The sequence below is a fragment of the Anomaloglossus baeobatrachus genome, chromosome 10 (assembly GCF_048569485.1).
Source record: "Anomaloglossus baeobatrachus isolate aAnoBae1 chromosome 10, aAnoBae1.hap1, whole genome shotgun sequence".
NCBI classification, from domain to species: Eukaryota; Metazoa; Chordata; class Amphibia; order Anura; family Aromobatidae; genus Anomaloglossus; species Anomaloglossus baeobatrachus.
The window spans coordinates 26,730,873-26,745,986 of record NC_134362.1 but is presented as its reverse complement, the minus strand read 5'-3'; the positions used below and the strand labels follow the sequence as shown (position 1 = coordinate 26,745,986).

The window sequence follows — 15,114 nt, the reverse complement described above, 5'->3', positions numbered from 1 at the left end:
AGCGTGTGCACAGGGCCTTAGACGGACCCTCATTTTAACATTAAAAAATGTTTTTCTATTCACCTCCTCTAAATTTGAGGTGCGTCTTATAATCCGGTGCGTCTTATAAAACGAAAAATACAGTAACTTATTTGTATCTTCTCCGCCACCTTGTTGCAAAACATCATAGTCCTAGATTTCAAAACCTGAATATTTTAAGAAAGACAAAATAAAAAAAAACACTCCTCATTTTTCTACAAAGCTCTTATACCTGTCAAAATATACATGTATACATATAGGGGATGGGCTTGTTCTTTAAAGGTTAAGTTTGCAGAATATTTTTAATACCCTGAAGTCAATTTATAGTTTGTGAGTTTAAAGAAAAGGGTTGTAGATGCCACAATGAAGATGATGGATGAAGATTGGAGAGCTGGGAGCCTGAACTGATCACTAATAGAGCGAGTGCTTGTCAAAGCTATTGATTCCATAGTGCCATTAGCATATTGCTGGGCTGGATGCGTCTCCTCCGGGCTCCATCGCGCAGCGGTGCAGCATCCTTCCGGCTGCAAACTGTTGGCACCTCTGAAATTAATAGTGCACTGTTTGTAGTTAGTAATGTCAGGTGTTTTGTGCAGACCGGACCCCTTGGGTACTCCACATATGACAGCTCTGCACGTAAGACTAATGGCTAGATGCCCCAATGTGCTGTGACAGCTTTGCACAATTTGATTGGCTGGGCTATCGCTTCTTGTGTTGGCAGGCCTCCAACATCACCGTATAGGCAACCGTTGAGGGAAAATGACCGAAGAGGCTTCGCCTGCATGTGGCTATAGAGAATCTGTGCTGAGAAGCATCACTCATGCCTTGCTGTACTGTAAGTAGACTGCATGAACCCCCCCACACCACACCACCACCTTCCCTGATTCCTGTACTGTAGACATCTGCATTGCCTTCACTGACCCCAATACCTCCCGCAGCTTTATTTTTACTAATGCACAAATTAAAGTCCTCGTGATACAAAAGGGAGAATTATCCGGCGGAAAAATCATTTCATCAGCCCAGGCTTTCATCTCGCCACAATAAGGACATTTCAAAGGAGCACAGATCTCGCTCACAATGCAGCACCATGGATCATAGTCAGGGACGGCATGTTCTCTTGTTGAAAAGCAGTTTGAAGGCGTCTTGTGGATGTAGAAGAAATTTCTTCTCATCTGTAGGGGAAAATTTAAAAAAAAAGTATCCAGGGATCAGATTACTGCATTGCACCCAATTTACTAGATCTACTGATTATTAATATTGACTTGAGTAAGTTTGGAAACTTATTACTAGATTATAGTGAGAAAAAAAGGCAGCTAAAAATATTTTTCACTGCTAAAAAATTAAAAAAAAAAAAAAAAAAACATTAAATTTGTATAGCAAAAGAACTAAAAATGTGGCCATGACTGCAAAAGACCTCAACACACCCCGTCATGTCACACTTATGTATAGTATTCTAACAAAATAGTGTCTCTGCAGGGTAAACCCGAATTCAGATATCTGTGAAACGCGGTCGCAGGCATATTTGAGGCTGTTGAGTTCGGGTAAGGTGACCCACGGCCAATACAAGGAATGTGTGCCGCAGACGTCTGAATTTGGTTTTAATTGCATATACCTTTGCAACCTTCTATACTAAATGGTGCAATTTTGCAAACAGTCCTGATAAATAATTCTCTTACCGTTTTGGGTATACAGTGCTTATGTGTCTCCATAGTTACAGACTATAAACAAACAGAATTTATACAATAAAATGGAAATCTTTATTACAATATTATTAAAAAGGGTATATAGATAGGAGAGGAAATCGGGTATATGCCGCGCTAACACCACGAAATCCGATATTAATATAATTCCTTTATTGTTTGTACAGATCAATGTGTTTCAGAGACATCTGTCTCCTTCATCAGGACACAAAGGAACTGTTAGATAGATTTATTTCTTATTCTATTATCTCCTGTGTGCTTTGATACTACTTATCAATATATTTGTATTTGTATTTATTATATTGCTGACAACCTCGACCCTCTGTCAGTGTCCTCTTCTTTTTAAATTCCTGTTTTTAATAATATTGTAATAAAGATTTCTATTTTATTGTATAAATTCTTGGCTCCTTAAACTCATTCCACCGTATAGGTTTTTTCCAAGTTTTTGAGTAAGAGCTTCTGCTCTGTATTTCGGGTCTGATTTAGGTTTTCTTTATAAACAAACAGAATGCAGTCTGATTCTGCCATCATTACTATATTCAGGTATAATACTGTGGAACAGAGAAGCGCAATAGGGTCTTACCCAATAGGGGAATTAATAGACTAAATATTAGGCGCACTCACCAATTCAGGTTGTGACAGTCACAACCCCTATATGCACGTGCAGTGATGGTATCAGCCGCAGCCCTGAGGTATGAGACGTAGATCCGATAGGAGAGGAAATTGGGTATATGCCGCACTAACACCACGCAATCCGAAATTAATATAAATTCCTTTATTGTTTGTACAGATCGATGTGTTTCAGAGACATCCGTCTCCTTCATCAGGACATCAAAGGAACTGTTCCTTTGATGTCCTGATGAAGGAGACGGATGTCTCTGAAACGCGTCAACCTGTACAAATAATAAAGGAATTATATTAATTTGGGATTCCGTGGTGTTAGCGCAGCATATACCCAGTTGAAAAGGAAATCGGGTATATGCCGTGCTAACACCACGGAATCCAAAATTAATATAATTAAATTATTGTTTGTACAGGTCGATGCGTTTCAGATACATCCGTCTCCTTCATCAAGACATCAAATGAACTGTTCCTTTGATGTCCTGATGAAGGAGACGCATATCTCTGAAACGCGTCGACCTGTACAAACAATAAAGGAATTATATTAATTTCGGATTTCTTGGTGTTAGCGCGGCATATACCCAATTTCCTGTCCTATCGGATCATTACTATATTATAACCCACAGACCGTAGAAATGACTGGATGACTAGAGGATCAGACTACACTGAGCTTGTTTGTAGTCTGTAACCATGGAAATGAATAAGACTACATAGGAGCTGTATACACAAAACTTTTATTTATTATTATCTTAGTTGTTGGTGTTTTTTATTATTTTAGATGCATTAGAGCAATATAAAAATTGGTTGCATAAGTGTACATACCCTTATTCATTATAGCATGTGCAACTGTTATTTGTCTAGTTTTTAGCGTTTTGTGCCTCTTCTCATTTGTCCCATATTCTTCTTTCCATTTGTGCTTTTGTAAAAATCTAAATTGTGTTCACCTGTTTTTAGTGTTTTTTTTCTTTTTTTATGTCCGCCGAATTAGGTGGAGTTTTGGGTTTCCAGATATTTTCGCCTAATTCATCATTTGCAATTTTTTGAAACGTTAAATTTGTTCCAATTTTACTACAGTCCTTCCCCTGGAGTGATTTTATGTGCTTTGGAAACTTTGGGGAAATTTTTGTGCTATTTTGCCAAAATTGCGTCTTTTTGCTCTAATAAGTCATAAAAAATGTAAAAGACAAGAATAAAAAGCATTTTTAAATGTCCTCAAAATTCACGAACCGTGTGTTCTATTTTGAAAAATTTGGTTCAAAAACCAACAACAAATATCACAAGAAAAAACTAAAAAGTAACTGGGAAAAAAAGGCAAATGATGAATCTGGGCCGTAGGGTTTACGTCACAGTAAGGGCAATCCAGTTTCATTTTTTTTTTTAATTATGTAATACCAATAGATATAAAAATGTTACCAAACCATGTCAGTTGTCATCAGCGTTACATGGATCTTTTATGAAAAATAGACGCTGTCATCCTTGATTTACTTTGAATTACACTGAAGTGATGACATGAAGAAACCCCATCAGTGGATGCAATGCACGGTGTTATATGTCATCCATCATTTGTATCACTAAAGTCCCATTGACTTTAGTGATACAAAAAGAGGAAAGAAGTTTAGTTCTATGTTCATTGTTACTACACATACCAAACTTTGGGGAATTTGTGACAAATATTGGTTTTGAGGTCCTTTTGTGACACAAACCATCATAACGATAGCTGTGAAGAGTATAAAGAAGCTTTTACACTGCTGCAATATGCATAGTACGGCCACAACATCCAAATTGGTTTTACACCACGTCTCAGGACCCATTCCTGAATCTGTTGTGTTCTCCCCAAAAATTCAGACATACCCAGGAGCCATAGATTTCAATAAGCCAATGACAGACTTGTGTCTGGCTTAAAGGGAACCTGTCATGTAAAAAAAAAAAAATGCTATTAAGCTGCAGATATACTGTATTTTTCAGATTTAATGACGCACTGTTCCTCACAAAAATCTGGAAGGAAAATGAGGGGTTTGTCTTAAAATCCGAATGTAGCTTACCGGGAGGTGGTGGAGAGGGATCACAGGAGGCAGGACAATGCTGTGCGCTGTGCTGCGGGCGCTGCTCTCTGTGGCGGTGCTCTGTGTGGCGGATGGCCCTGCTCTGTGCTTTGAGGCTCTGTACCGGTGGGTAGCCCTTTTCTGTGCGGTGGGTGGGCAACGAGGCACGGGCCATTCAGAAGATGTTGGCAGTAAGTACTTCAAATAATGGAGCACAGAGTTGGTGCATGCGCAGATAGAGCTCTTGGCTCAAGCTCTCATCAGCGCACGTGCCGAGTCCGGACCCTGTTTCTTTGAAGCCCGCACCGCTAACATCTTTAAAATGGCCAGTGCCTCTTCGCCCACAAGTACAGAGCACTGCCGGCCGCCACAGCGCAGAGCAGTGCCTGCTGCCGCAGCCCAGCATTGCAGTGAGCATATGAGCCCCCCTCTGCACTGCATCAACCTGCTCCACCACCGCCCCTGCCTCCTGTGACCCTGCCCCACCACGCTCCAGTAAGACACCACCGGATTAAAAAACGGACCCCATATATATATATTTTTTTCTTTTTTACCTTTTTTATCTCTAAATTTGGGGTGCGTTTAATAATCCGGTGCATCTTATAAAATGAAAAATACGGTAGGTTCTGAGCCTACCCGATGCCGATGCTGAGAGCCACGCTGCTGGAAGGAAATTAACTTTATTCATAACAGCAGGTTCAGTCTTTCGGTCATAGATGCGGCACCAGCGCAGGTTCAGTCTCTGCTCTGAGTATAGTGAGCGGCATATTATGTGGCTTAAAAAGGAAGTGCCCAAGGGAGTAAAAAAAAAAAATCGGTGGGTCGTGTGCGCGGCACTACAGCTCGTCTAATTCATGAGGAGCTCTGGCATTCCTTACGCCAGAAATCTGACTGAATAAGACTTGTGGCGAGGCGCACAGAGGCCTCTTAATGTTCAGGAGCGTCTGACTCCTAGCCTTCTCATCAAGACCAACATGGAAATCACCGGTTTTGATGAATGGCGGCCTATATCTGTTCACCTGTGGCGTTGTATGGAAGCTCTTTGGCACGGTGTGGGAGCATTTCTGGCACTATATAGGAGCAAGTTTACCTTTGGATGCTACATCTATGGCAATAGTTGTGTATATCTCTAGTTCTGTATAGTAGTATCTGTGGCACTGTGTGGGGCTTTTTTGGCATTGTACGGGGAATTACTGACAAGAGCAAAACTACAACACTATTGGCAGATTTATAAATGCAGTTTTAGTTATTAATCAGTGAAAATTAGAATAGACAATCTTATAATGTACCAGATTCATCACAGTGGCTCAAGGGTCCTGATTCAATATTGCATTAGTGCCTTTTATTTAGGTGTGCTAGACTCTCTTTAGCCTGTTTTCTGATAGCACCAAATTATCTTAATTTACACCTTTTTTAAAGTCCATTTTAGGTGTTTGAATTATATATATATACCCTATATATATGGTTGCCCTTGTTGGCAGGGTTGGGGCTTTCCAGATGCTATATATACACATATAATATAATATATATATATATATATATATATATATATATATATATATATATATATATATATATATATATATATATATATATATATATATATTAGCTGTACTACCCGGCTTCGCCCGGGTTAATAACTGTTGTAAACAAAATAGAATATATTAACATTTCCGGGATAGAATGTATAAATATAATATATTAATGCCCGGGATAGTAACTGTCTCTCTGTTTCTCTCCCGTTCTCTCTCTGTCTCCCCCTCTGTATATATCTCTCTGTCTCACTTGCTATCTTTGTCTGTCTCTCTCCCTGTCTGTCTCTGACTGTCTCTGTCTCTTTCTCCGTCTGTCTCAATCTCTTTCCCTGTCTGTCTATCTATTTCTTTCCTTGTCTGTCTATCTCTGTCACTTTCCCTGTCTGTCTCTTTCCCTCTCTTTCTCTGTCTCTTTCCCTCTCTTTCCCTGTCTGTCTGTTTCCCTGTGTCTGTCTGTCTCTGTCTGTGTCTGTCTCTTTGTGTCTGTAACTTACCCTGTCTATGTCTGTTTCTTACCCTGTCTGTGTCTGCCTCTTTCCCTGTCTGTGTCTGTCTCTTTCCCTTGCTGCATTGTGACACGAAAACATTCCATATAAGGGCGTGGCTGCGCATTCTTCTGAAGTTCTGGCTGCACTGTGGCTCTCAGCTCCATTCGCTATAATGGAGGCAGGTTTTTTGGCGACTAACTGTAAAGTGCGGGGTAAAATTTCCCATCAAAACATAGCCCATGACGCTCTCGTGGTCCAGACGTGTGAGTGTGCAAAATTTTGTGGCTGTAGCTGCGACGGTGCGGATGCCAATCCCGGACATACACACATACACACACACATTCAGCTTTATATATTAGAGATATATATATATGTATGTATATATATATAGATATATATACTAGAAGGTGGCCCGATTCTACGCATCGGGTATTCTAGAATTTACGTATTGTGTAGTTAATGTATGATTTTTGTTATATATATATATATATATATATATATATATATATATAGATGTTGTTGTCTGTAGTTACCAAGTGTTTGTGTAGGGGCTGTACATGTTCTGGGTGTTATCTGGGTGTGGCGGGGGGTGAAAGCGGTGTTGTTTGTGTGTTGCGTTGTGTGTCGTTATTTGTGGAGCGCTGTGTGTCTGTATGTGTGTTGCACGGTTTGTGTGTGGTGTGTTTTGGGGGGAGGTATGTTTTGTGCAATGTGTGTGTTGTGCGGTATGTGCGTATATTTGTGTGTGTCGCGGTGTTTGTGTGTTGGGTGTTGTGTGTGTGCGGCGTTGTCTGTGTGTGTGGGTGTCTGTGTAGGGCAGTGTTTGTGGTTCCCAGTGTGTGTGTGGTGTGTTGTGCAGTGCGTGTGTGGCAGTGTGTGTGTGTGTGTGTGTGTTTTGGGGGGAGGTGTGCACCCCCCATCGTGCTCCATCCCCCATGCTGCGCACCCCCCATCGTGCTCCATCCCCCATGCTGCGCACCCCCCATTGTGCTCCATCCCCACTCCCCATTGTGCTCCATTCCCAATGCTGCGTACTCCCCATCGTGCTCCATCCCCCACGCTGCGCATTCCCCATCGTGCTCCATCCCCCATGCTGCGCAATCCCAAACGTGCTCCATCCCCCATGCTGCGCACTCCCCATCGTGCTCCATCCCCCATGCTGCGCACTCCCCATCGTGCTCTATCCCCCAAGCTGCGCACTCCCAAATGTGCTCCATCCCCCATGCTGCGCACCCCCCATCGTGCTCCATCCCCCATGCTGCGCACCCACCATCGTGCTCCATCCCCCATGCTGCGCACTCCCCATTGTGCTCCATTCCCCATGCTGCGCATTCCCCATCGTGCTCCATCCCCCATGCTGCGCACTCCCCATCGTGCTCTATCCCCCATCCTGCGCACTCCCAAACGTGCTCCATCCCCCATGCTGTGCACCCCACATCGTGCTACATCCACCATGCTGCGCACCCCCCATCGTGCTCCATCCCCCATGCTCCGCACCCCCCATCGTGCTCCACAGTCACACATCAGACAGTAAACACGCACACATCTGATCGCATACACACACCCCACTTCTCCCTGTGCCCACCGGTGGGCGGTCCCAGCAGCTGTGCTGCACGCCGTGCTCCTCTGCCGACACTCACAGATCCGATCGCATACACTCACACACTCACACATCAGAACACACTCATACACATCCGATCGCATACACTCACACACACACACACACACATCAAAACACACTCACACATCCGATCGCATACACTCACACACACACACTCACACATCAGAACACACTCACACACATCCGATCGCATACACTCACACACACACACTCACACATCAGAACACACTCACACACATCCGATCGCATACACTCACACACACACACACGATATCGCACATACGCGCTCACACAATCACAACATCCGGAGATACCACATGCTTCCGGCCATGTGATCCTCCGGCAGGTCCTGGAAGGTCACTGCACAGTATCGCCGCCGAGAAGCAAGCGATATCACGGTATGTTGTGAGTGTGTGGATGCGATCTGATGTGTGTGTGAGAGTGAGTGTGATCTGATGTGTGTGTGTGTGTCTGTTCTTATGTGTGCGTGTGTGTGTGTTCCGCCGCTGCAGGACCTTGATGCGCTCACCTCGGGGCGAGAGGCCATTCCGTGTGGGGGGCGGAGCCTGAGCAAGCGGCCAATCCGTGCGGGGGGGCGGAGCCGAGGAGAGCGGCCAATCCGTGCGGGGGGAGCAGCCGAGGCGAGCGGCCAATCCGTGCGGGGCCATGGCGAATCCGTGAAGCCGAGCGGCCAATCCGTGCGGGGGGGCGGGGCCATGGCGAGCCCAGCGGCCAATCCGCTGTTTGTCACCGTAAGGACATGGCCAATCCGTGCGGGGGGGGCGGACCCGAGGCGAGGCGAGCGGCCAATCCGTGCGGGGGGGCGGACCCGAGGCGAGGCGAGCGGCCAATCCGTGCGGGGGGAGGAGCCGAGGCGAGGCGAGCGGCCAATCCGTGCGGGGCCATGGCGAATCCGTGAAGCCGAGCGGCCAATCCGTGCGGGGGGGCGGGGCCGTGGCGAGCCCAGCGGACAATCCGCTGTTTGTCACCGTAAGGACATGGCCAATCCGTGCGGGGGGGGTGGACCCGAGGCGAGGCGAGCGGCCAATCCGTGCGGGGGGGGCGGACCCGAGGCGAGGCGAGCGGCCAATCCGTGCGGGGGGGAGGAGCCGAGGCGAGCGGCCAATCCGTGCGGGGCCATGGCGAGCCCAACGGCCAATCCGCTGTTTGTCACCGTAAGGACATGTCACGGTAAGGACACAATTTTGGAGCAAGACAGACAGACAGACAGACAGAATAAGGCAATTATATATATAGATATATACTGTTCACCTAGTTTTGGATCATCCTATATATATACAGGGTGATCCAAAACTAGGTGAACAGTATGTGTAATAGGGGTATAAAACATGGTGTAAAGTGAAACTGATTCAGTTGCCCTTAGCAACCAATCAGATTCCACTTTTCATTCTTCACAGACTCTTTGGAAAGTGAAAGATGAAATCTCATTGGTTACTTACTAAGGTCAACTGAGTCAGTTTCACTTTACACCATGGTTGATAACCCTATACACATACTGTCCACCTACTTTTGGACCACCCTGTATAATATATATATATATATATATATATATATATATATAAATATATATATATATAATATACACACACACACATATGTATGTATATATTATATACTGTGTGTGTGTGTGTATATATATATATATATATATATGTCTTCCAAAAAATTTTTTTTTTGTACATTTGGATTTTGTGCACAAATTTTGAAACATTTTCAGCAGATCATGTACACAGTCGCGAAAAAGGTTAAGGACAAAAATTAAGAGCATTTTTGACTTTGTGCACAATTCATGAACCAATTCATTTTGAAGATTTTGGTACAAAAAAAAGTCAGTGAAAACCACCAGACTAAAAAAAGAAGTTATTAGAAAAAAAAAAAAAAGCAGATGATGAATCAGGTTCATGATGTTTGATATATTTGGAGTACTTTAAGACTATTTAGTGTAAGTATACACCAGGGGCGTTGGTAGGGTCGAAAAAAATCAGGGGCCCAAGCCCTGAGACCTATGCTTTGTCACCTATCCTCCCATCCAAACAAAAATGTGATACATCTCTGTATAGATAATATATTAGTAGATGTCACCTGCAGTCCTATGTAATACAACAGATAAAAGAGAAAAGTGAGAACAAATAATGTAGATGTCACCTGTATTCCACCACAGATAAAAGTGATACCTCTCTGTATAGATAATGTAGTAATAAATTTTACCTGCAGTCCTATGTAATGCAACGGATAAAAGAGAAAAGTGAGAACAAATAATGTAATTGTATCTGCACGTCCTATGCAACACCACATATACCATGTACACAGATAAGATGTACTCTCTGAGTACAGATAATGTAATAGATGTCACCTGCAGTCCTATGTAACACCACAGATAACACAGTAATAACTCTCTTGAGTACAGATAATGTAGTAGATGTCACCTGCAGTCCTATGTAACACCACAGATAACACAGTATCTCCTAAGTACTGATAATGTAGTAGATGTCACCTGCAGTCCTATGTAACACCACAGATAAGGCTAGTTTCTCACTTGCGTTCAGCGCATTTCGTCACTATGGAGAATAGCGCAGTCCGTTAACGGGCTGCGCTATTCTCCATAGAGTTGTATGGACGACGCACTGTAACGCAAGTGTCTGCGTTGCATCCGCTAGACGACGCAGCGTCGTTATTTTGACGCTGCGTCGGGCGGATGGAACGCAGCATGTAACGTTTTTCTGCGCTTGGCGGAGTGTCAAAAAAACGCAACCTGCAGGAATCCATTAGGCGTCCGTTGTTTTTATAATGGACGCCTATGGTGGCGGATTCCGTTAGAATGCGTCATTTGACGGATTCCGTTAACGCAGCCGTCTTTACACAACTGCACATGCTCAGATGTGTAAAGACAAGGAAAAAAAACTACAACGGATTGCGTTATTTTGTACGATCCGTAGCATTGCGTTGTGCCACTATATGCAACGCATCCGTTGCATGCGTCACACAACGCAATGCTACGGATCCTGTCCAACGCAAGTGTGAAACTAGCCTAACACAGTGATATCTCCCCAAGTACTGATAATGTAGTAGATGTCACCTGCAGTCCTATGTAACACCACATATAACACAGTGATAACTCTCTTGAGTACAGATAATGTAGTAGATGTCACCTGCAGTCCTATGTAACACCACAGATAACACAGTGATAACTCTCTAAGTACTGATAATGTAGTAGATGTCACCTGCAGTCCTATGTAACACCACAGATAACACAGTGATATCTCCCTAAGTACTGATAATGTAGTAGATGTCACCTGCAGTCCTATGTAACACCACAGATAACACAGTGATATCTCTCTGAGTACAGATAATGTAGTAGGTGTCACCTGCAGTCCTATGTAACACCACAGATAACACAGTGATAACTCTCTTGAGTACTGATAATGTAGTAGATGTCACCTGCAGTCCTATGTAACACCACAGATAACACAGTGATATCTCCCTAAGTACTGATAATGTAGTAGATGTCACCTGCAGTCCTATGTAACACCACAGATAACACAGTGATATCTCTCTGAGTACAGATAATGTAGTAGGTGTCACCTGCAGTCCTATGTAACACCACAGATAACACAGTGATAACTCTCTGAGTACTGATAATGTAGTAGATGTCACCTTCAGAGTAAAGATAATGGAGATGAAACCTACAGTCCCATGTAACATCCCAGTTAACGTTATTGTTATTTTCGGCAACAGAAACAAACCAAAGTGTATAAATACGAGTCTACAACAAGTTGGAAACACAGTGCGTTGCTTGGAAACGGCTGTCCACATAATTGTACATTGTGTTATTAAAAACCATGAATGTAATAGGTGCAGCGTCACAGTCCGGCCACGTTCCCACCTGCACTCGGAAATTGCAGACGTCTGTTCTGTTTTTAGAAACAAACAGGATTAATGTCTATATTGAATCTATTGCATAAATGGAACAGACAAACGGAATGTGAGTGTGCAGGTGTCACGTCACCTCACGCCGGGGGGAATGTGAGTGTGCAGGTGTCACGTCACCTCACGCCGGGGGGAATGTGAGTGTGCAGGTGTCACGTCACCTCACGCCGGGGGGAATGTGAGTGTGCAGGTGTCACGTCACCTCACGCCGGGGGGAATGTGAGTGTGCAGGTGTCACGTCACCTCACGCCGGGGGGAATGTGAGTGTGCAGGTGTCACGTCACCTCACGCCGGGGGGGAATGTGAGTGTGCAGGTGTGATGTCACCTCACGCCGGGGGGGAATGTGAGTGTGCAGGTGTCACGTCACCTCACGCCGGGGGGGAATGTGAGTGTGCAGGTGTCACGTCACCTCACGCCGGGGGGGAATGTGAGTGTGCAGGTGTCACGTCACCTCACGCCGGGGGGGAATGTGAGTGTGCAGGTGTCACGTCACCTCACGCCGGGGGGGAATGTGAGTGTGCAGGTGTCACGTCACCTCACGCCGGGGGGAATGTGAGTGTGCAGATGTGATGTCACCTCACGCCGGGGGGAATGTGAGTGTGCAGGTGTCACGTCACCTCACGCCGGGGGGGAATGTGAGTGTGCAGGTGTCACGTCACCTCACGCCGGGGGGGAATGTGAGTGTGCAGGTGTCACGTCACCTCACGCCGGGGGGGAATGTGAGTGTGCAGGTGTCACGTCACCTCACGCCGGGGGGGGAATGTGAGTGTGCAGGTGTCACGTCACCTCACGCCGGGGGGAATGTGAGTGTGCAGGTGTCACGTCACCTCACGCCGGGGGGGGGAATGTGAGTGTGCAGGTGTGATGTCACCTCAGGCCGGGGGGAATGTGAGTGTGCAGGTGTCACGTCACCTCACGCCGGGGGGAATGTGAGTGTGCAGGTGTCACATCACCTCACGCTGGGGGGGGGAATGTGAGTGTGCAGGTGTCATGTCACCTCACGACGGGGGGGAATGTGAGTGTGCAGGTGTCATGTCACCTCACGACGGGGGGGAATGTGAGTCTGCAGGTGTCACGTCACCTCACGCCGGGGGGGAATGTGAGTGTGCAGGTGTCATGTCACCTCACGCCGGGGGGGAATGTGAGTGTGCAGGTGTCATGTCACCTCACGCCGGGGGGGAATGTGAGTGTGCAGGTGTCATGTCACCTCACGCCGGGGGGGAATGTGAGTGTGCAGGTGTCATGTCACCTCACGCCGGGGGGGAATGTGAGTGTGCAGGTGTCACGTCACCTCACGACGGGGGGGAATGTGAGTGTGCAGGTGTCATGTCACCTCACGCCGGGGGGGAATGTGAGTGTGCAGGTGTCACGTCACCTCACGACGGGGGGGAATGTGAGTGTGCAGGTGTCATGTCACCTCACGCCGGGGGGGAATGTGAGTGTGCAGGTGTGATGTCACCTCACGCCGGGGGGGAATGTGAGTGTGCAGGTGTCACGTCACCTAACGCCGGGGGGGAATGTGAGTGTGCAGGTGTGATGTCACCTCAGGCCGGGGGGAATGTGAGTGTGCAGGTGTCACGTCACCTTACGCCGGGGGGGAATGTGAGTGTGCAGGTGTCACGTCACCTCACGCCGGGGGGGAATGTGAGTGTGCAGGTGACACGTCACCTCACGACGGGGGGGAATGTGAGTGTGCAGGTGTCACGTCACCTCACGCCGGGGGGGAATGTGAGTGTGCAGGTGTCACGTCACCTCACGACGGGGGGGGAATGTGAGTGTGCAGGTGTCACGTCACCTCACGCCGGGGGGGAATGTGAGTGTGCAGGTGTCACGTCATCTCACGCCGGGGGGGAATGTGAGTGTGCAGGTGTCACGTCACCTCACGTCGGGGGGGAATGTGAGTGTGCAGGTGTCACGTCACCTCACGCCGGGTAAGGAATGTGAGTGTGCAGGTGTCACGTCACCTCACGCCGGGGGAGAATGTGAGTGTGCAGGTGTCACGTCACCTCACGCCGGGGGGGAATGTGAGTTTGCAGGTGTGATGTCACCTCACGCCGTGGGGAATGTGAGTGTGCAGGTGTCACGTCACCTCACGCCGGGGGGGAATGTGAGTGTGCAGGTGTGATGTCACCTCACGCTGGGGGGAATGTGAGTGTGCAGGTGTCACGTCACCTCACGCCGGGGGGGAATGTGAGTGTGCAAGTGTGACGTCACCTCAGGCCGGGGGGAATGTGAGTGTGTAGATGTGATGTCACCTCACGCCGGGGGGGAATGTGAGTGTGCAGGTGTGATGTCACCTCAGGCCGGGGAGAATGTGAGTGTGCAGGTGTGCTGTCACCTCAGGCCAGGGGGAATGTGAGTGTGCAGGTGTGATATCACCTCACGCCGGGGGGAATGTGAGTGTGCAGATGTGATGTCACCTCAGGCCGGGGGGGAATGTGAGTGTGCAGATGTGATGTCACCTTAGGCCGGAGGGAATGTGAGTGTGCGGATGTGATGTCACCTTAGGCTGGGGGGAATGTGAGTGTACCGCCCCGCGCTCGGCTGCAGCCGAGCCGTTCGGATCCGGGCTCGTTGGTGGGTGGCTCGTGCGCCTCCGGACCCGGGGTCACTTCGCTCTGAAAGGATGCTGGCGCTACATAGGGGGGTGGTAGGTAGGTGTACTGCCAGAGCGGTGTTTGAGTTTGTGACGCCATCAACGGGATGTGGTGAAGATGTAGACACCACCGTTGCAGTTACGGGGCACCCGCAGGAGATGGTTATGCAGCAAGATGTTAACCCCTCCGTGGGCAGGGATGATGGCCCCGGGACCCGTTGGGGAGAAGTAGGGCAGTGCAGGGCGATGCGCGGCCGGAGAGCACTGTGGTACTCACTGTTATTGACACACACAAGTCTCTGGTAAACAAAGTTGATGGTAGTCGGTGCCCGCAGCCGGCTGCGTCTGGTCCCCCACCTGATTCGGTGGTCTTTGCCTTTCTCCTGCACCGTGTAGTGTGTATGTAGACTGCTTTCGCTTCAGCGACGGTAGTCCGCTCATCGGCGGTATGTGTGTGTCGGGAAAGCCTGTTTGCCAGCAGACGCTGGACCGTGGGATCTCTCTGTGCGGTGGCTTTCTATCCCCCTCGGTGAGCTGTTGTCTT

At 47.2% G+C, this 15,114-nt stretch overlaps 1 protein-coding gene across 1 annotated transcript in view; it reads left to right on the top strand.

Annotated features, from left to right (window-relative positions):
- The first annotated feature begins 627 nt into the window (after positions 1-627).
- OSBPL5 (oxysterol binding protein like 5) overlaps positions 628-15,114 on the top strand; it is a 199,631-nt gene continuing 185,144 nt past the window's right edge. The window contains exon 1 of the mRNA XM_075326809.1: positions 628-853. Within this exon, the coding sequence (XP_075182924.1) occupies positions 839-853 (15 nt within the window). The 5' untranslated portion in view covers positions 628-838. The remainder of the gene's footprint in view (positions 854-15,114) is intronic.